The sequence below is a fragment of the Ciconia boyciana genome, chromosome 7 (genome assembly GCF_034638445.1).
Source record: "Ciconia boyciana chromosome 7, ASM3463844v1, whole genome shotgun sequence".
Classification (NCBI taxonomy): domain Eukaryota; kingdom Metazoa; phylum Chordata; class Aves; order Ciconiiformes; family Ciconiidae; genus Ciconia; species Ciconia boyciana.
Window position 1 is genome coordinate 60,485,176 of NC_132940.1, and position 23,177 is coordinate 60,508,352.

Genomic DNA, 23,177 nt, shown 5'->3' on the forward strand with positions numbered 1-23,177 from the left:
ACTCCCTTTGAGGAGCGCAGTTCGGGTTCTGAAAGACATTTTGAGTCTGAACCTTGCGCAAAATAATGCTCATCTCTAATGTCAGAAACTTAGACTATATTTAGGTAACTGTGACCTTTCTGTTTTTTTGCATTTTCATGGAAGTGCATCCAGTTCATTTCAGTAGCACATCTTTTGCACTAATTACTGGAAAATATTTTATACTGGACCCTACCTCCTATAGCTCACTGTGGGTAATACAAAATGGTCTATAGCATACGTAAGTTATGCAGATTTAAGATATATGGGTCAAAATTTGGTTTTACTTACGCTGATAGGCACCTGGAGTAATTCCATTGAATTTGGTAGAGTTGCTTAGGGACTGGAAGTGACATCTGGCCTCACTCACTTAATTTTGCTAAGAATGTATCTTTGGTCCAATGCTTGATGAATAGCTGGATGCTGCCACTAAAGGAACTGGAGTTAAGGTGCTCAGCTTACCTCAGAATTTTATTCCAATAATGCAAAAGATGGCTTTTACTTTGATAAGTAACATATTTCTATCGATAAAAAACTTCCATAGCCTCTAAATCAAGTCAGAGGCGTGCCTTTACAGCCTCTCTTGCCGTACCAGACCCTGTACGCTCAGAAGTTAGTTGGAATCAGTTGCTGGCAGGAAACATTTTACAAGCTTCCGAGGAATTTTAAAATAATTCTAGACTGTATTAGGTCCAAATCCAAAAGTCTTAAAATCAGATAGGTGTAGGGACTGAAATATGTAAATGCAAGCCTCTCCTTAAATTTATGAGAAGTCATATCCAAGATATTATTTCCTTGCAAGATATGAGTAAAAAATAAGAAAGAACTTGAGCTATAAAGCAGGTAAAAATATATTTGCATGTTTACAAGGTCAGATATTGAGCTCGTATAAATCAGCTCAAAGTCAGTGGAATTACCGCAGAGGATCCAGGCATTGTAATAAATGTAACCAAATGACAAAACTGAATTTTCACAAAGATGTATATCCTGTTACTTCATAATGTGTCTTTTTTGCATATTGTGTAAATCTATTTTTATTGCTTTATTAAATATCTCTGAACAAGGACAGAAAGTGTAAGCTACGTATTAAGAAAATGCTGATATAAACACTATGGCTTGCTAAGTGCTACATAAACATTAAATGTTGGATTAAGTAAAAGTGGTCAAGTCCTCTGGCCGTAAAATTATCTTAGGAAATGAAACTAAACATCCCTCCTGTGCTGAAGAATGCTTACGGAAATATTCCTCCTCTCAAACCATTTGGTGAAAAATGAACAACAGTATGAAAAATTATTTTCATTCTGTCTCAGAATTCCTGGCAGAAATTGGTACCACACAGGATGGAGAACTACATTTTTATCTGATAATGTGTATGATTATTATAGCGTATGGGCTTCAGACTGATGGAAAGAAGATTTAAATGTTCAATGGACCATATCACTTTGTGACTCCTATTCAAAGTCTCACCAAAGTAAATAAAAGTAATTTGCATATATTCATCTACATGTTCAGAGCACTCTCTGAAGATGGGTGCTGTTCTGCCCACTTGCAGATGGGCAGTTGTGAACAGCACCATCTTGATGTAGGCTGAATGCATCCTCTCAACTACCAAGGGATCCTTTCAAAGGGAAATGAAGGAAGCAAAGAGAGCATCCGAATTTACAGCTTATGAAAGAGACTGGTTAATAATGTGAAACAAAAGGTTTTTTGAAAATGTTAAGATATTTGAAAATGTTTGAAAACTTGAAATAACTTTTCTTATTTGAAGCTGACCAATCTTTATTTTAGCACTTTTTTTTAATGGCAGGTCTAACTATCCCCGAATGAAACATAACATTGTGGCACATTGTTCTGTTTAATCCAAATTTCAGTACAGCATGTTTTTGCTTTCTTATAAAAGAAATCCTCAAAAATTTACTTTTACAATCGGATTTTAAGTATATATCTGTAAGCCCTCTCCAGTCCCCTCCCAAATCCTTTGATCTGCTACGCTGGCAAATTACTGCATCAGTTTGCCCAAACAAATTCTGCTCCTGGCAGAATTCTGGCCATGTGTTGAATGGCCAGGGGTAATGAAGGCCAGAATATGACAGGGTAAAATTTGCTGATAAGAGGTAACACATGACTGTCCAGATATTGTAAATGTGGCATTTCTCATTAATGCCATGTTACATCAAGAAGATCAAGATTAAGACCAAGTAAGAATTAGGAGAGGATAAACCAGGTCTCCTCATTCAACCTTAAGCTAAATCCTCTATTACAAAAGTTATTTTTGTGAGTTCTGATGAAAAAAGATGGTGCAGTGTGACCCTCAGATTACAGTGTAGTGAGGTAATGCTTACCTCTTGTTCTTATAGGCCAGTTTATAAATATGTCCTATTTAGCCGCAGGTAGTTATGGAAAAAAAGATTACCTTAAAAATCAAATTGTGGAAATAGACTAAAAGTTAAACCACAGTCTATTATATGAAAAATTGCATATACCACCACTAGACTTTTCTTGTAAAAGCTATAGTATTCTCTCATTTAAAATAGTGTAAAGGCCTGATCTAAAGAATCTGTCACTTCTATTGACCTCAGTGGGCTCTGCATCATGATTTTGGGTAAATGCAGCTCTTTTAATGTCAGTGGAATTATATTTTTAGGACTGGCCAATTAGTCCCCCATGGAGATACAGCAATATAAATTAGTGGAGGATTGTATGCACAGGGCACAGTGTGATGTCCCTGGTAAAACTAAACAATACAGATAAAAATGTGAGAAAACAGTGAGACAAATATAATGTGATCAATAAGCAATAGCCATGCAAATGAGAGAAACTGTGTGGAACTGTGGTGCAAAAATCATAGGAAAAAAAATGGATGCCTCAAACAGCATGTTTTTAATGTCCTGCTGTCTGCCTTAACCAGAGAGAAAAGGTGTTAGTTATGGAATAGGAAAAAACATATAGAAGAAAATCCATTTGCAACTTGGATGCTTTGACAATTTTGGATCATGCATGCAAAACATTCAACCATTCTTTTATTAGATGACAGCAAGTGAAGTTCATGCAGTTTCAGACAAAAGATTTCTGAACTAGGTACTTGTTTTCTTCACACAAAATAATAGTTTTAAGCATTTCAGCTGTTAGCCTGAAAAGAGAAACTGTGTCATTTTAGTTTTCTTTAAATTCTGCTCCTCATGAGAAACTAAACATGCCTTTCATGACTATCTGAATATAGACGACCTCATCTACTGTGAGCATGACTGACTGGTTTTCCAAAAAGGACACCCTTAGGTAGGAAAGAAAAGAGACAAAAATGATGCACCGAGAAAATGCTGTTCAGAAGTCTGCTATAAAGTGTTTCTACAAAGCTCCATAGGAAAAAGAAGAAAGTGACCCAAAATTTAAACATGCACAGAAGAGCTGAGGGAGAAGTCGGCTTGTACAGCCTTTAAAAAGTTTGCTTAATATCGAGCTGAACTCAACAGTTCATTCTATGAACAAAGAGAATATACAGAGCATCACATAGTACTAATGGTGGTGGCATGCAGACACCAAAATTGTCAAAATTTGCAACCTGCATAATACCTTTGGTTGAATTGCTCCAACGGTTACCTTCAGAATAATGGGATAAAGTCAACAGATTGACGCATGAACCGCCTGCACCAGATCCAAAAACAGTTATTCTTAATGGGTCACCACCAAAGAACCCAATATTTTCACTAGTCCATCGCAAAGCTTGAATTAGGTCAAGGAGGCCATAGTTTCCTTTTGCTGCTTGGTCCCCAGTGCTCAAAAATCCTGTGAACATAAATGAAAAAAGAAAGGGTTAGCAAGTGCTCTTCTGAGTAATCCTGTTGCAATATTCTAAGACTTCAAAAGTAGATGCCATTAAATATTATGCAACTACACAATTTTCCGTATTCACTGGACAACAATGTGCACTTTTGCACTCTTCCTGAAACAAATTATTTGGTATTCACTCTTTTGGCCGTGATACATTACTTTAGGGAAGATGAAGATACATCCCAGGCAAAATACTTGTCTAAGTCTTAACAGGTCACAATGTATTACTCCAAAAGACTTCGTGTTGATTGTACTAAGTTTAAGAGTAAATGCGTAGCAAACAGATATGCTGCAGTCATTTTGTAAGTGATTTGGTCAACTGTGTATTGCAATTCTGTACTTAGAGGCAGCCATGAGCTTTGCGCATGCCTGAGAGGCAATGGCTACACTTCTCTGTAGACTGTGTTTGGTTATGTCCCGGCAACACACTATCTTTTCCTTTTTTCTCCCCCCAAAAATGCAGCCTGTGTCACAGGACAAGCTGGGTTGAACAATGTGAGCAGCTCTCAACTCCCTGAGCTCCGTCCCATAGTCATTAACCTGAGTTAATTGAATCTACATTAAATGGATAACGACAATTTAAGCTGTTTCCATGACCCCTTAACATCAAAAAGATAAGAGCTCAGAGGTAATCCGGAGAGACAAGAAGTGCTCCCTTTTATTCATGCTGGAAGAAAAACGGCAGAATGTGTCAGGTGCAGGAATGGCTGTTTTACGCTTTACTCCCAGCAGTACCCTCGTATTGAGTATTGCTGTTACTCTTGTCATTAGAGCCTACCGACTCTAAAAGGTGGACAATAAAAACTTCGAAGAAAGTCTCTGTTGAGAAAAGACATTGCTTTCCTTCTGCATTCCATTTGTTGACATTTCCAATTTTCTCAGCTTAATAAACATATGTTTAAATAATACCAGCATTATGAAGTAGCCCAGCACCTCCATTTGCATATCAAACTGATTTAATGCTCACTAAATCGACAGTGTAACTGTTTTTCAGTACATGCTTTGTAGAGAAATGCAACCATTACAACAATTATTTCCACATTAGTTAGATATTAGTGGGTCTTCTAGTGTCGTCAAAGTTCTACTGATTTAACTCTCTTGAGTGCAGACGGCCTACTCAAAAGAAGTTTACAGTAGTTTTTCAGACAAATATCTCTCAAAGGAGTCCTACTGTTTCATTATGACAATAAAAGCAGCTTTTGAGACATTTCTAAGAAGAAAGACACATGTGCGTATACATATATAAAGGAATGATTTAACAAGAACACAGATAGGTGCATGCATGTACCTATATTCATGTCTATAATGAGCATGTCATTTGTCACTTTGTTATTATTCTGATTTGAATTCAAATGGCAAGCTTACATTTGGTATTCTGTTGTATGTGTAGATATTTATACTAACAGACCTTCTTTGCTGTAAACTGCACTGAAAGCTAATTGGCCTCGCTGCCTCCGTAGTTGAGCTATGCTCCGTTTAGGGCAAGCAGCTTTGTTTGTGTAGGTCAATCCTGAGTTTTGTTACCATGGAGAGGGAACAGGAAAGTGGCATAAGGTGCCAGGCCAGCAATTCTCCCACTTCCAGACCTAATGTACCAAGTCTAATGGGCATACTTCATTCACTGTAGCCATAGTAAATTGTTACTTTGATACTAGACGTTAAAATAACCACTATTCTATAGCTAAAACCCGCCACATTTACTACTTAACTGCGTAAAAGAGCACAGTAGCATCGGTACCATAGAAGAAAATACCACCTTGGTATTGAGGGAAAGCCCAGAAAGGAAGTCATAAATATAATTAATTCATTCTCATTTTACTATTACAGCTTGGTACTGAGTTGAGATGAATATGAAGTTATTTTACTCTGCTTTACTCTCTTTCGTTTTCTTCTGTGTAGCCAGAGGGGCTGGTGTGCATGCCTATGTGAAAGGACGGCCCCAGTGTAATCCTTCCTGCACAGAAGCATTCATTCCTGTCTTCATGTTCCAGTAAAATGTTGTCCCCCATAAACAGTTTTTAAGGACACAGAGAGATGATGTCTTTGAATCTATGATAGCAAATCTAATGAAAGCTTCCTAACCAGTCTCACTGCCTTTGTCAGCCTGCTTGGAGTTGAGGGATGGTATCAGCGACTGTAACAAAATTAAAATGTAGGAATTTATGGGAACTACAGGATCCTGTGTCTGCGCATGCTGGGAAAGTCTTCCCCTCTCTTTGTGTAAGTGTATGACTGTAGAAAATCAGTGACAAATCAGTTCATCATATTAAGCACATAAGTGACTGCACTGATTTAAGGGATTAGAGGAACGATTGACACTGGTGGTCCTTGAAGCGCAGGTGGCAATGAGATGAGAGCAGTTAGAGCAATTACCAAAACTGTGCCCTAAACAAGTCCCTCTTTGCTTTTTCCCCTTTCCCTGGCTTGCAGATTCCCTGAGCCTGGACGGGATCTGCTCTCAGCAGAGCTGCAGCATTGGTTTAAAAAGATCCTGTCGATTTCTCAAAGTGATTCCAAGGCACTTATTAGGAAAAATAGATGGTAGGGTTATAGCTGAGATACAGTGACCGCCTGAAGGAAAACAAATGCTAACACTCAAACTTGCTGAAAAAGTTGTTTTCCATACTCGGTATAATACGCAGCAAAGTGGGAAGCAAGTAAGTCTTTGCCTGGAAAAGCAACAGACGAAAATTATAGGTAAAGCTTTAGGGCAATCCCCTGCTGTTAAATGAGTTCACATCACGCCCCGAACCTTGATGGGGAAATGGGAAATCCTTGGGAAACTATAAATATACTAGTTTTAAAGAATCTTTGCGAAAAGGCTCTTAAAAAGAGAGCAAAACAGGAAATGTCTCCTGTTGCTAAAAGTAGACACCAGGAGCCTTGCATTCAGTTCAGGAAATGTGCCAGAAGGGGGAGCTTTCAGTTTATTTAAAAAAAAAAAAAAAGAAAAAAAAAAGAAGGAAGTATTAGTAATATTCTCCTCATTCATCTATATTAGACAAATTATGACTTGTGTCCAGAGCAACAGCTCCGATGCAAAAGAAATATCTCACGCCTCCTCAGCAAGAACCACATTGGCTGACTTCCATATCTACACAAGATGGATGATTATTGATGTTGACTTTCATGACATGAAACATTTCTATCTCATTTTTCAGAACCATAAGAAGGCTGTTAATATCGCCACCTGTTCATGCCTTTTTTCTTGTATGCAGTAGTATCAGCATGGCTTAGAAGCATTCAAAATGTCATGAAATCAGAGACAGGACTGATAAAACATATGAGGTTTTTCTTTCCAGTTTTGGTTTGGGGTGGTTTTGGTTTTTTTTTTTGTAGCGAGGAGTGCCTCAGTACAGATAAACTCATCTAAATAAGCACCCGTAGAGAAAAGCTTTAACGTACAGCATCATACCCCGTCTGTAGGTCTGTGGGTGCAAGTACTTATTCCTATTTATCACTTAGATAAAATAGAGATTGCAACAATATGTTTTGTCTTTATCCCAAGAGGAGCTTTCAGGATGTAATTAATATAGATACCATACATTTCTATGCATTTGTATGACACAATCATCACGTTATCTAGATATTAAGCTAGCAATTTTGAGTCACAGAGGTGAACCTGCTCTTGCTGAAAAGGGCTTGTGTGTCTGAAAGCTTGTCTGTTTTTTAAACTGTATCAGTTAGTCTATTAAAATATATTATCCCTTTCTGCAAAGGCTGTCTTATTATTATCCTTGGACTGTCATCTCACCAAGAATGCTGCTATCATACACTACCACCTTTTGCTCTTGTAAAAAAAAGTGAAGGAAATTATTCCTTATTTTAGTTATTCCAGGAAGACATTTGCAAAAAACCTTATTTTTGCATTTTTCTCCAAAAAGGTCAGATTGAGCTAATTTTATTCCATAATTAAGTCCTTCTACTGGAAATATTCCAATCATCAGCTGAACAATTGCTATTTTATATTCTGAATGGAGAGGTTATCTCCTTTTATCTCTTCCAAAGGAGCAAACTCTAATAGAATTATGGAAGTGAGGATGTGGTCTTTTGTGAGTTTAAGAAAGAGATTTATTAAGCTCATTTGGACCATTTCTCTGTTACATGTCCATTAGACAAAAAGGCAGTGTGCGCCACAACCAGGCCCTGTATTTTGTGTTAAGATAAATTTTAATGCTTTATAGGCTTATCTGCCTGGGTAATGATTTCTGCTTGCCATTCAGATAAATCTTTTTCTAATATGATTCTAGCATTTTTGAAGAGTAAATAAAATAATAGAGTTGGGAAAGTGAAAATATTTTGTTGAAAACCTTAGTAGATTGAATTATTTTAAGCTCTGGCCTAATTTGAACATTGAAATGAATGCAGAAGGGAAGGCCAAGACAGAATTTTTCCTAATGTAAGGGACTGCTACAACCTGATGATGCAGTAACAGACCAGGCGCAGGCTGGGGGATACGTAAGAGAGAACCAAACCTTCCCTCTGATGACTTCTGTCCATATAAGTGTTTCATAACCCAGCAACCTTCCTGACTGGATTAAAGTAAGGGGAAGAATGTCTTGCTGGACAAAAAAAATATCTGCCTGTGAGAAAATACACAGTAACAAATGCTACTCTAAAAATAAAACAGAAGGGCTTATAAAAACTGGTCTGACATGCTTAAAGGGTATCTTCAAAGAGCTGTGTTTCTGAAAGCAGAAACACTTAAGATTTTAATATTACCCACCTGTTAGGGCATGTGTTATAATAATTTAGCTGTGTTTCCAGTTACATTTCCCTATGCAGTCAAATGTCATCTTTTATTTTTGTTAAAAGCAAATGTTAAATTGTACGAGTATAAATGCATCAATGCATAGTGGAAGAATACAGGACATATTTTGAGGGAAGAATATATATTCCCTCTGGATTGCAAGTTCCTTGGTTAGGACGTTGGTTTGACACCTTCTATTAATATTGAAGAGTAATTGCCATCCACAGAAAATTTCAGTTGCCCTTTAAACTATACTTACTTAGTTAGGAATGTGAGCAAGATAAGCAAATTTTAAGCAATATGGTTAAACTTAAAGAGCACATTTGTTTCTATCTTAGACATCTCTCTTGAATTCGCATCAGCTAACTAATCTGAATGAACTCCGTGGGCAGCAGCACTGTGAACATTAATGTGTATGTGATATTCCTGAAGCAGAGGATACTGCTTCTCACTTTGCTGACCAGCACATCCTAATATTAATAGCATATTTTAGTAATGGATAAGGGGTAAGGTGACTAAAAGGACTAGGAACTCCCATAAGGAAGACGTAGGAGAATATAAACTATTCAGTGCAAGAAAAATATTCCTTCATAGACATCTGCAATATACCTCTCCTCGAGAATCAGATAAGCAAGTCTTCTGAAAATTCTGCTCAATCAGGAGTTTTGTATCGAATTCATTTAATATACAAAAAAGTAATTGCAACATTAGCGAAGTGCTTGTCTGTTTCTGTAGCTTTCTGCCACATACATATTAGTAATAAGATTAATGATTGCACAAGTGCGAGATTTTAGCTTAACTCCATGAGATGTGCAGAGTATCATGCTACATTTTTATGCACTCTTTCCTGGCTGTTTAAGATATGTGAGACACTGCATTTATATACAGATTTTATTTTAATTTTACCTATAGAAGATAAATTAATATGTCAGAATCTTTGCAGGTGGACACACTGTCCTTTTAAACAATTAGAAGACAAACATTCTGTTGCAAAATATTTGTTAACAGATGTACATTGTCAGGTTGGACGGGGCTCTGAGCAACCTGATCTAGTTGAAGATGTCCCTGTTCATTGCAGGGGGGTTGGACTAGGTGACCTGTAAAGGTCCCTTCCAACCCAAACCATTCTATGATTCTATATAGTATATGCATATATTTGCAAACTATTCACTTTTCACGTAGTAAGGTTACTTGACTGGTCACATAAAATGTTTCAAAATTTACCATACCATAAACTTTATGAATTAAGGACAAGTATCTTCCATACAAATAGCCTGCACTGATTTTTTCAGCCCATAACCTGTTTTGGGATGCGTCAGGCTTGCATTTCTGCTGTGATCAAGCTGTTACTACCAAAACAGCTGAATGTGCCATCTAACACTGATCGAAGAGATGAGGGGGACCAGGAAGGGTTCTGATATGAGGCCAGTTTAATTGCAAATGTTCTACAGCTGTGGAATTTATTTATTTTTTTTTTTTAACTGTTATAGAATGAAAATCCATCCATTTAATATGTCTGGACTATATGGCTGACTTAAAAAGAACAGCTCAGAAACTGAGAAGTTTTTTGTGAGCAGTTGTTCCCACTATTCATATAACCTCAGTAACTTGGTAAAGAACTAGGAAACAGCTCAACTGTTTTAACTGTCTTAATTAAGCTGTGTTACTGTAAGAACAGTACCTCAAGGTTAAACGTATGAACAATAAACTGTACTGCGAGCAATGCAAAACAGCTGCAGCAATTCATTAACTTACCAAACTAAAGTGCTGCATCTGTGAGGTAGAATTGCTTGAAAATACCAACAGTACCATCTTTACTGGCCAGTGCTTTTGCCCCAGCAGTTAGCCTTTGGAAATTCCCATTCATTTCACCAAAGTAAGCAATTTACAGCATTGAATCAGTAAATATAAGAACTTGTAACTATATCCTTTGCCATTTTGAAAGTATACATGGAGAAAAGTGTGTGATGATGTATAAACCTGGATGTGCTTTTTCAGCATTGCTATTTTACTGCTGGAATTTTTAACACTCCTCCCAGAGTACCAAATCCTTCGAATTAATATTAGTGAAGTGGCCAGAGCCTGCAAAAAGGCTGGGCTTTCCTTGTGGCTTTTTGAAACAACAGAAATTTTCCCTTCCTTGCATTTTACTTAATTTCTTTTCCCATGAGAGGCTAAACGAACTGAACACTGCAAGTTACAGAAGTCCCTTCCAGCTGTTTCAGTCTGGCATCTGTCACTTGCCAGTGCTGATGCATTACAGCAAACTTCTAGTATAGAGGCAGATTGCGAAAGACTGGAGTGTCTCACACCAAGGCACTTTATTCCATTGTCAAAGATGTATTGGCATGACTTCACTGGGTGCAATGCAGGCCAAAGCAGGCTAACTCTCAGTCTTTTTCCAAAACACAGGTTCTCTTTCACAGGCTATATCAAAGTCCTTTAAATGTCAAAAAAAGGCTGCATGAAGCCAGATTTTTTCCTATCCTGGAAAATTATCCTCAACCACTACAGAAGGAAGGAAGATGCTTAGATTTACTGTGATATTCTTGGCAAGTGTGTCGTAGATGTTAAAACAGTCTGAGATTACAATTTCTAGCATTCTCTGAAGGCTGTGAGAAGAGGGTAACTCTCTTTGCCTTTAAAGCTTCGGTAAAGAGATGACAGAAGTCTGGGAGTGCTTTCAAAAGCTTTAGCTGCCTATTCTTCATGCGGTCAATGGTTATTTTCCATTCTGCCTTGTCTGTCTTGTCAGGACAGTTGTGGGCAGTCTCTCAAATTCTGGGTATTCTCAATGCGTGAGACATTCATGTATCGGACCCTGTGACAATCCCATGCTTGCACACGGGGTCGTGGTATGGGGCAGGCCCACACGATGAAGCAGGTCAATGTTTGTTTGTAAAGTACCGAGCTGGCTGGTTTTTCTGCCTGCAGCACGGCACGGTGTGGTGTTGTTTCTCTCCAGATCTCCCAGCCCACGTCAAGCGTGACCGGTTAGTGGGTCACGGCTCCCGCAGTGTGTGGCAGGCTTGTCAGACGCGGGGCAATGGTGAGAATACAAAAAGTCAGATGTTTGTTACAGTACTGTCAGCTGCACAGACAAGTTTCACAGAAGCAATTCTCTAAGCCCGTGCAGTAGAGTTGGTATCAGGGTGGGAAGTGTAAACTGATCCTGTGCTCTATAGGCAGTTCTTGCAGTCAACGTTTTGGCTTCAGCGCAGGGAGCACGGATAAAAGGGGCTTCAGCTGCCTTCTGCTTCTCAGACCTCTACTCTAAGTACCACATAGCCGGTCCCACATGATCACCTGAGAGATCAGCTCTATAGCAGCTTATTATAGATGTTCTTTACTGAAAGGTCAAATGAAAGTCTGATAACAATCTCAGAGATACTTTGAAAGAGTTGTATAAGCAATAGGGCTAGTCCACTGGAAGTGATCTTTAATACTGATTTCTGGATACACTGTAAAAGGAAAAAAGAAAAGGAGGCAAGTCTAGTCTCAGAAATACAGCTGCAGAAACTAATTTTACAGGATTTTAAGTGATATGTGCTGACACATATCGGAAAGTAGAAGTAAGCCTTAAGAGCTGATGAATGACATTTGGCATAGGTGGACGCAAAAGGCAGCTGGAGTATGTTTGATTTCATTGTCTCCTCTTTTCTTTAAAAATACAGAAAAAAGATGGGGTTTTCTATAGAAACAAGCAGATATCTATGAATATTTTCATCTTTGAAAAAATAAGCAATTCTGCTGCCAGCAGAGAACATCTGCTTAAATGCCTTCCACAAGGTAAAAAAATCATAGTTGTTAGTACACAGCTGAGTCATGCTCTAGGGCAACACAACTTTTAGTTTAAAGTATTTTTAAGTTGCATACAAACTTTTCACAGGACATGAACAACGCTGTATTACTAAGTAATACAATAGCAATGCTCTTATGAACCACCATCTTTGAGAACTTTAACAAAAATATAAATAAAATCAATAGTCTCTAAAAGACAGCATGGGCAAAACCAAATCTTATAGGATAAAGTGTGGAATAATAAAAATCAAACACATACTGATCCTTTCAAATATACTCAGCCAAAGCCCAAATGATAATGAAAGACCACATGACAGAACAGAAAAGTCCATAGCCAAAGCCATCACTTGACTTTCCTACTTGGCAGAAGAAAGTGATGCCCCGAGGGAGAGATTCTTGTCTTCACCAGGATTGAGTGCACAGCTGTTCTGGTCCTACTTACTTCAAGTAGTGCAATATGCAAAATTAAGTAGCCCACAGCACATTGCATCAAATATCTGTCCTTTACTATGGTCTTTCAGCATCCCCATTTTCAGTAGCAAGATCAGAAACAAGGCATTAAGATATGCTAGTCTTCATGCAATATGCTATAACTTTTAACTTTAGATAATACAATTAAAGGCAGCAGCTACAAACCTGGAAAACATGTTATAGTGGAGAGTTAACAAATATCAATGTTCTTAATGTGCAAGGCTTTAAAAATCAAAATTGACCCCATAAAAAAGTCTGCTTTCCATTTTCCTTCAAGATTTGGGCAAACTGAGTTCATTATCTCAAGATAGCCCACATGGTACTTGAAGATCTTTCTACCCAATATATTTGAGAAATTTTTGCTATATAATGAGCTGTGTAATATGTACAGCTACTTAGAACTACACGTAGTTCAGATTCAGCTTTCAAAAGCGTCTTTGAGGTAGTACATTTTAATTGATTGTTAGATGCCAGAGAACGCTTTTTCTAACTTAGGCCTGGAAATCGTCTTTGCTTTATAATGCTCACTCTGGTTGTATATTAGTATATGTTTTCAGTAATACCATGCAGTTTTTCAGAATTTTGAATATGTATGTGGATGAGAGAAAGTATGGGTTTCATTTCACTAGAAGGGAAAATTCCTATTTTAGAAATTAAAAAATCATAATTACGACTTCCATGGAGAGGGACAGCACCATAATTTTTGATACTTCTTCACAGCGTTGAGATTTGCAATGAGGGTCCAATCAATGCTAATATATATTCTATGAGCTGATGAAAGGGAAGTCAGAAATCTTCATGTAAAACTGAATATGCAAATCACTAGTTAGAAGCCTAGCAGCTATTTGAAAGTGCAATCTTTCAATCAGAACACAGAAATTATGGTGCTAATTTACTGTGAACTCAAATCTCCTTATTTGAAAATAAATAGAAAAGATTAACCATTGGACCAATTTACCAAGAACTGCATTCAGTATGTCATCACTTGCATTTTTAAATCAGAACTGGAGACTTTCCAAAAATATGTGGTTTAGTGGTGGACTTGGCAGGGCTAGGTTAACAGTTGGACTTGATGATCTTAAAGGTCTTTTCCAACCTAAATGATTCTATGATTCTTTCTTCACTGAAAGGGTTATCAAGCACTGGACCAGGCTGCCCAGGGAAGTGGTTGAGTCACCATCCCTGGAAGTATTTAAAAGACGTGTAGATGTGGTGCTTAGGGACATGGTTTAGTGGTGGACTTGGCAGTGCTAGGTTAACAGTTGGACTTGATGATCTTAAAGGTCTTTTCCAACCTAAACGATTCTATGATTCTATGTCACTGTTCAGATAAGATTTAATTTGGGAAAGTTTTATGAGCAGTATAATACAGGTAGAGGTCATACCAGATCATCACAAAAATGCCTTCTTGCTTTTGAATGCATGAGTTAACATATGAGACTTAAATAATCAAGATTGGACTTCTGTAGCCCGATCAGTGCAGACAGACCCTTTAAGTGTACTGGGAATTTAACTAAGTTTTGAGAAAGCCTGAGAAATAAAGCTTTCCTATCTTCCTTCTTTCTCTCTTCCTCTCCTTTTCCTCTTCCCTTCTCTTTTTGCAAAGCTTAATCTTATTTAATCAGTATCAACACTATTCTTGGAGTTCTGTTATTTATGTGAATTTATATATGTGTCCACTATGGTCTTTGAAATATACTTGGGGGCACACAATCAATTTATCGCTTGACAAATCCTTGGGAATACCTGGCAATATTTTTACCCCTGTGATAACAATCTGCCACGCTCTCCACAAACGCTATGTGGTTGACCAACTCCTTGACCTACCTGTAGCATCGCATCCACATCTGTTTCCTTGCTGCAATACAATATGCAGTGGTAGCACAGTGATCAGAAAGATGACATTCTGCTCTGTCCCTTTAAACACCTAGAGGCATATTTGTCTTACTGAAGACACTGTATTTGTGGCTATCTTAGCCTGCATGGAAGAATAACTTCTGGTAAGAAAAAGTGAGTAGAAAAGACAGCAACCCAGTTTCAGTTTGAATTGTAAAGTGAGGTATGCTGGAGCACACCGCAACACCGCCATAATTATAGCACATCAGGTTATATATCACGGCTTGTTATTGCAGCTGCCGTTTGTGTTTATGACGGCAGAGATGCTGAATCTATTCTTACCCAGAGAAAAGGACTTGTCCAACAGTGAGAAAGCTAAGAAATACAGCAGGTTTTTGACTTATACCTGTGGACCTCTAAAAGTCTGTGGACGACTACTGCATGGCCAAAGATCACTAAGAAAAGCAAACCAATTAAGAGCAAACACAAATGTACTTTATGACGGTCTGAGCCACCAGGGAAAACTTTGAGAGGTCTGTAACAAAAATATGTTGCAAACAACTGTCTTCATACACAGGCTTGTGCTAGCGAGATTCTTATACTGTTTTCATTGCTATTAACTGAACACCAGAAACATTTGTAAGAGCATATATGTCTAGACAGAGGCATCAAATCTAATTTTCTGGTAAATATCTATCAGTTCTGGTAAAATGTGAAGTAACTAAGAATTAACTGCATCACCATATGCCTGTTTCTTTCTTACACGGCATTTTGCTTCTCCTAGTACAGTTTTTGCTTTCTGCTGTGTCTGAATTTCCTGTTCCATAGGGCAAGATACTTTATCTCTTCACAATGATTTTTCTGTGCTGCAATACACATTTTGTGTCTTAAAGGCAGGGAGCTGAAGAAAAGTCAAGAATGGGATGAGGATAGCTGTTACACAGACGGTAACTGCCATTTACCAAAAAAAAAGATTGCTATTAAACTACTCCTCCCCAGCAGAATCCTGAGGGGTTCGGCCACTGCTGACTGTACAGCTGTTACACAAAACAGTAGGACACAGAAGATATGTATTAATATATAAATCATACACACAACTCTTGTGTATCTCTTCAGAGCAGTCTTATAAAATACCTGGTCATATGCATATCCCCTAACTTTTCTAGCAACAATTTAAATAAATACAAGATGTCAAAGAATCGCCCTTAGTCCAAGGAAAAGGAAGGAAAAAAACCTCAAATCCACCCAAAGTTAATTGAGGCTAGAATCACTGCAGCTCTATCCATTGCAATTTCACATTGGTGCACTTCAATTAAGGCATAATAAGAGTGCAAAGTAATTTATAGTTATAGATTAGATGTCGTCTGTGAAAAATCACCGATTAACTCAAAGGAGGCTTCTGGAGTACCAGAAGAACAAATGTTGTAGTACCCTGAGTTTCGCTTTTCAGTTAGCACCTTGAAACCACAAAAGCAAAGCTGAAAATCCTGTATTTAAAGGTATTAGTAAGAAATACTTTATACGCATGGGCACACACAGACACATGCTATCAGCATGTTGATCTTCAGGCTTCACTAGATAAAGTTTCATTCACCAATAAAGTACCAACACAAAAATGCCTGTACCATTTCCAATAATGATCTCAAATGTTTATTCAGTTGCTGAAAGGCAAATTTTTTACCTGTTTTGTTAAAATTAAAGAATTCTTTGAAAGATTGCCTACTGCAGCCTCAACTAAATGCAGAGCTCCAGTTTTCCATAAGATGCTGCATCCTTTAATTCCACTCCACAATGAGTGTCATATGCATTACCACTACATCATCTGAAAATATGCATATACCCATCTACAGATGGACCAGGCTCATTGCTATTCTAAATCTAACTAATTCTAGTGAAGTCAAGAAAATCTGCCAGTTCAAACCAAGCGAGGGTGTGATTCCAGACCCTTAATCTTCTGAGATATGTAAAAGCATGACATAGATACTGCATCAAATATACAGCATCAACAAAGTGGCTAAACTAAGTAATATTTAATGGGTAGCAGAAAATAATTGATGTTTCAGACAATTAAGTATGTGAGATGACTGGAAGCTGAAGTAAGATTCTGGAAATCTTTGAAAAGAAAAATGTGTGTACATATGCCATCCAGCTCTCAATAACTGAGAGTGCTCTACATTTAAAGATTTCTGCAACAAATACAGTGAAAGAAAACCAGTGTCCAGCTGCGGTAAATATACTGTTAAAGATGCTAACTTTGCATTTACTGCCCCTATATTCAGGCCACAGTAGGAAGCCAGGTATTCAATATTGCCTAATCGGAGAGTATCACATAGCAGCCTCACTAGCATGGCTAGTTTCACCTTTTTGCCATAAGAATACAGAAACCTGGTAAGTAGCAAAGTGAGAAAAATAAAACCAACAAAACCTGAATTATTTCATGTTTCTGTCATGTATTTTAAAATCTAACACTTTTTTGAAAGCTACTCTACAATTATAAATTAATACTTTGATACAATACAATTACACGGTCTTTGAGTAGGAAGAGTCTTTTATGGGGAGGGTAATATTCTTCAGTTACTCACATTTGGATGAAATTAGGTGTCTTGAAGCTTACAACACCCACTTGCAGCCAAACTGAGAGAAGGAACACAAGTCAGAGGTCACAGGGAACAAATTCTCAGCCCTGAGCAAGAACTGAATTTATACAAAATGGTCACGTCTAACAAAACAGTGCTCAGAAGAGGACAAGAATGTCAAGCAGCTAAGAAACATTATGGCAAAGAGCGGCTCGCTCAGAGGCATCAGTTTTCTATTTTGCCAGTACGATTCTTATAGCTTACTACAAAGTGAACTAAAATGCACAGTAGTCACACAGTAAGTAAAATGGTGCTAATTTGTTTTTAACACTTAACCAAATACTACAGGTTCTAACGGCACTTTCTTAGCCTCAGATGAGTTGCAAAACCTAATCTGTGCTAATTTTCCCAAAAACAGATGGTGCATGAATTAAACTGTGTAGACCCTTTTAAGCTTCCATTCTCATTAGGTCCCTTTTGGGATAACTAATGTTCATTTCTTAAGGCCCTATTCTCCTGCACTTATTTCTCTTAAATAACTGAAAACAGCCTCCTTAATTGTATAGGAAGATACACTCAATGGGAGAAAAGTCACAGAATTTGGGCCTTCAAGGGATTATGTTATGTATGCAAACTTGTCACTAAACCCAGTATTTTTTGCACGGACAGTACGATGGTATCTATGTTATTTACAATGGGAAAATGTTTCATTCCAGGCCAAGAAATATCATTACCTATGGAAGGTAAATAAAGCCAGGACTATGCCAGTAAACCTCATTCACGTACATCACTTGAAGGCACGAGGTATGAACTCATAGGACTAAAGACCACCTCATCTGAAAAGAAAGATCGCAGACAGTAGGTATTAACAGGCGATTTTAGCTGTTGTTTATTATTGTGAAAGGCTCAAAACCTCACCACAGCCCTGGGCTTAACTATGTTAGAGAGGTAACAAAGGGTGTTCTTAGGCTTCGTGTGAAGGAAAGGAATCAACGTGTGGAAAAGAAAAGTTGGGAAGGTGAAATAACATTAAAAGAGAGTTTATTAAACCAACATGACTCACAGTTTCTCAGTAGCCTAAGAGGAGCAGATTTCTGCCCATGCTGTTGCAGTATCATAATCTATAAAAAAAAAGTGTCACAAAACCTGCAGTAGCCAGCTAGAGGATACCCTGTTCTCCAGGAGCTGCTGCACCTCCTGGCACAATATCTCCCATCTCTCCCTCCTCTAAGTCAGACATTTCCATATGGTGCGTAAGCAAGCTCAAGTCCCAAGGTCTACTCTGATTTCATTCGTGATCTGCTCCTTAAGGGAGCAGGTTGAGGGAACAAAATATAAATGGTTGCTGTGGGTTAGTCCCAGTCGGCAGCCAAGCACCACACAGCCACTCACTCACCCTTCCCCCCCAGTGGGATGGGGGAGAGAATCTGAAGAGCAAAAGTGAGAAAACTCATGGGTTGAGATAAGAACAGTTTAATGATTGAAATATAATAACAACAACAACAACATATATAATAATAACAATAATAATAATGAAAAGGAAAACAACAAAAGAGAGAGACGGGAACAAAACCCAAGAAAAAAACAAGTGATCCAACTGTTCACCACCCGCTGACCGATGCCCAGCCAGTCCCTGAGCAGTGATCACTACCTCCGGCCAACTCCCCCCAGTTTCTATACTGAGCATGACGTCATATGGTATGGAATAGCCCTTTGGCCAGTTTGGCTGTGCCCCCTCCCATCTTCTTGTGCTCCTGGCAAAGCATGGGACGCTGAAAAGTCCTTGACTGGTGTAAACATTACTTAGCAACAACTAAAACATCAGTGTGTTATCAACATTATTCTCATACCAAAACACTAAGCTATGCCAGCTACTAGGAAGAAAACCAACTCTATCCCAGCTGAAACCAGGACAATGGTCTATTACTGTTCTTTCTTTCTATGACATTTATATGTTGCCCTGAATGACTCTGGAATCAGGAAGGTTTACAGTATGTTATCCTTTTATCCTCACCCTGAATAATGAGGTAGTAGTAATACTCGGTTCACAGGAACAAGGAGACATAGCACAAAGAGGAGAGTGACACACCCAAGATTATAGAGGAAAGCTGCGGTGGAAGAGGTAGTTGAACCTGCCTCTGAATTACGAGGCCAGAATGTCTGGTAGACTTGAATGCAGTGAAATAGCTAAAGAATTATTGTGCCATTATATTTTGAAGATTTTTTGCAACCACATGCCCACCTTTAAAATTCCAGTGCGAACGTTCTTTTAACATTCTGTGTAATGTAAGCTGGGTGCTAACTGATGAAATAAATTGAGTTTTAATAGACTTTGCTCAACAACACACCCCAAATGACACATCAGTAATTACCATCAGATCTCAAGCAACATCCTGATAAAGTTACTGAATGTAAAGCGCATCTGCTAGATTGCAACGGATTGCATTCTTGGTACGCTTGAGATTTGTCAGAAAATGTATTTATACTCAACATTAATTCTGCTGACTCCGAGGATTGTTTCAGTTAACAAAGGCATCTCTGACACTGCAATATAGAATCATGTCCCATTTCTGGCAATGTACTGCTAGCAAAATACCAGCTGTTTTCAGTGGAGGATCAGTGTGATACAATGAGTTGATGTGCTGGCTTGATTAATCTTTATATGATTTCTCAGCTTCTAACGTAACATGCATAACTTTATATTTGTAGTCAATGGTGTAGAACATCACTTGACAGTTAAAGTACTTAGGTACTTGTTCTTTACTCACGAGACAGTTACTGAAGAAAGAAAGTTCATCTCTTTTAATTTGTTAACTTCTGAAAACAGCAGTGATGGGCTGACTACATAGACTATAGAAAGAAAGAGAGTGGCTCCATGAGTAGCAGCTTCATTTAGTATCATTCTGTATATCATTGCTGCTTTCCTCCATCAGAACAAAAGGTATGTGCTGGTTTTGGCTGGGATAGAGTTGATTTTCTTCAGAGTAGCTAGCATGGGGCTATGTTTTGGATTTGTGCTGAAAACTGTGTTGATAACACAGGGATGTTTCCGTTCCTGCTGAGCAGTGCTTACTCAGAGTCGAGGCCTTTTCTGCTCCTCACCCCACCCCACCAGCAAGGAGGCTGGGGGGGCACAAGAAGCTGGGAGGGGACACAGCTGGGACAGCTGACCTCTTCTGACCAAAGGGACATTCCACACCATATGGCGTCATGCTCAGCATGTAAAGCTGGGGGAAGAAGGAAGAGGGGGACGTTTGGAGTGATGGCGTTTGTCTTCCCAAGTAACTGTTAGGCGTGATGGAGCCCTGCTTCCCTGGAGATGGCTGAACACCTGCCTGCCCATGGGAAGGAGTGCATGAATTCCTTGTTTTGCTTTGCTTGTGTGTGCAGCTTTTGCTTTCCCTATTAAACTGTCTTTATCTCACCCCGTGAGTTTTCTCACTTTTACTCTTCCGATGCTCTCCCCCATCCCACCGGCGGGGAGTGAGAGAGTGGCTGAGTGGGGCTTAGTTGCTGGCTGGGGTTAAGCCACGACAAGGTACCACATGGTTTTTGCTTTTCAATGATCCATCAGTCAAATTCAAAGAAGATGATGAATCATAATTTCAAAATATTAATTTTGAAAATGTTTTGCTAATTCTCATGGAAAAATTACATATGATTTAAGAAATAAGTAGAATGTGTCCCTAAATGTCTAGAACTAGTCTCAGTAATTTTAAGACAATATATTTCTTTCTAGGATAGAAACTAGAACTTCTGCTGTATCTTTCTTCTCCTCAAAATTACAGTTCCTTGCTGTAAGTTTGAATGCCTATTTAACAGCATTATGGAAGACCATTTAAAAGCATTACAGTGGCTGGAATACTATACTCCCCTCTGCTGTCAATAAGTCAATCTCCAGCTATCACAGTCTATATGCAGATGGATCTGATCAAACCTTGAACTGATATTTTTCCCAATACTCTAATGCTTTTTCAATTTTTAAATATATAGTTTATTTTAAGTTTCCCTGTGTCATTAGTTATATGTGTTAAAAACTAAACCACATATATTGGTGTCTGCTTCATTCTAAACCATTTTTAAATACCACTGTGCACTGCCCCAGCTATTGTTTCACAATATGTATACATCACAGTCAACAACATGTTATATCTCACACTAAAAGTGACTGAACACAAATAATGCTGTGCAAGGTATGAAAAATATTTACTTTAATACTGTAAATCACTTCCTGATAGCTGTTGGGAACTGGCCATGTAGGAAAGTTTATGCTTCCTTCTACCTTTGTCCTTCTTCCCAGAACTATGTTGAAGTAGATATAGAGCATGGAGAAAAGGTGCTATGTACTAAAAAAATGTCGAGCAAAAGAATGCTATAGGTGGACAGTCAAAAACTTAGACATAAGAAAAGCAAGCTTGTTTGGACCCCCGTGTAGTACAACACATCATTATTTGTAACTACATGGCCATTATTTTCATTGGTACTTTTGCATTCACAGTGCTCTAGGTGACTTAAAAGCTATTTCTGATAAGCTCACAGGTATTGTGGGTTGTACTCACTTCACACAGCAAAGGACAATGTCCATGTTCATGTCTAGATCACAGTACTTACTGTCTTCTTTGGGTTGCTATTGCTTGTGGGCTTCAGGCTTCTTACATTTTAAATATGTATAATTTTAATCCCTTATCTTGTTCCAAGCATAGAAGGAACTGTGGAACTAGCAAGTTGTTCTCTGCTTTCAAAATGTAGTGGTAGGTTTAACTTTTTTTTTTTTAAATATATATATATATCAGGATCAATGAGTTTCATTGTTGACAAATAAAGATCGGACAACTTTCTGCATATCACAGTATCCATACAGACTCCTTTTCCCCACAAAGATAGAGCAGGTATTGACCAGTGTACAAAACAGAGTAAATAAGGACGCACAGTTATTATCATATAAATGATAAGAGATCAGCTAATAAAGTAACTGAGTTGGGATGTAAGAATGAACTTACCCAAGACCTGTACAGAAAAGCCATCCAAAATTGAAACCTTTATCCGTCACTTCCTATGAATTTGCTCATGGGGAATTTGCAACGCTTTCAAGGACAGATGATTGTTTTCCAAGGCAATGAAGCCAGTGAACTTAATGAAGATATTTCCATTAATTTCATAGACTCTGCATTCCTCATTTAAAACAAGGATTGAACATTGGTACATTTCCTGCTGTTTATTGCTGTTGCACCAAAATCTTGCATATATGTTTTAAAATCAAAACCCTGAAGCTATTTATTCCAGAGTGATTAATTGATTGGAGAAGATGCTTATTATAAAATAATGAAAGATTTGCTTCACAGCTCAGCTCTTGCATCTATTTACTATTTCCAATAATACAAAGGGCAGAAATAGAAGTAGCAGTTATTTCATCACTATATTGGTTTCTTTCATCTGTTTCCAAATTAGTAATCAGATTACCTTTCGCCTATAGTCTCACCATGGAGGGGTGAACAGAATGAACTTTTCACCCCTAGAATCTTTTATATTCAAAGCATTTGGTTTCCCACAAGCTAAAGAAAAAATAATTATACAATCTTTGTTCCCACTGCAGCTACCTAGCAGGTTTTAAATATAATAAACACATTCTGGCAAAGTTAATGTACCATAAAATCAAGCAGACTGTATCACTCTTTGATACATATACCTGGTAAGCCATCACTGGAAATAACAGTAATTTATGCTAACAGATTATTCATCCATAGCAAACCCACCCTCTCTGTCAGGAAAGGTATTTTAAGATACAAAAACATAATCCCTTCCTCCTATATGTTTTCTCTGAGTATATTATTTACCCAGGATGCAGTGTCTGGTTTAAGTCCTGCTTTTAGTCAATTTTATAGCACGACTGAAACACT

General features: G+C 38.0%; 1 protein-coding gene across 9 annotated transcripts in view; it reads right to left on the reverse strand.

Moving 5' to 3' along the window:
- Positions 1-23,177, reverse strand: part of NLGN1 (neuroligin 1) — a 315,178-nt gene that overhangs the window by 3,673 nt on the left and 288,328 nt on the right. For 5 of the 9 annotated variants that reach the window (XM_072867356.1, XM_072867355.1, XM_072867354.1 and 2 more), the window contains one exon: positions 3,616-3,801. In XM_072867356.1, the coding sequence (XP_072723457.1) occupies positions 3,616-3,801 (186 nt within the window). Of the gene's footprint in view, positions 1-3,588; positions 3,802-23,177 lie in introns of all 9 variants that reach the window. The other 4 variants (XM_072867353.1, XM_072867350.1, XM_072867351.1 and 1 more) reach the window with 1 other exon arrangement.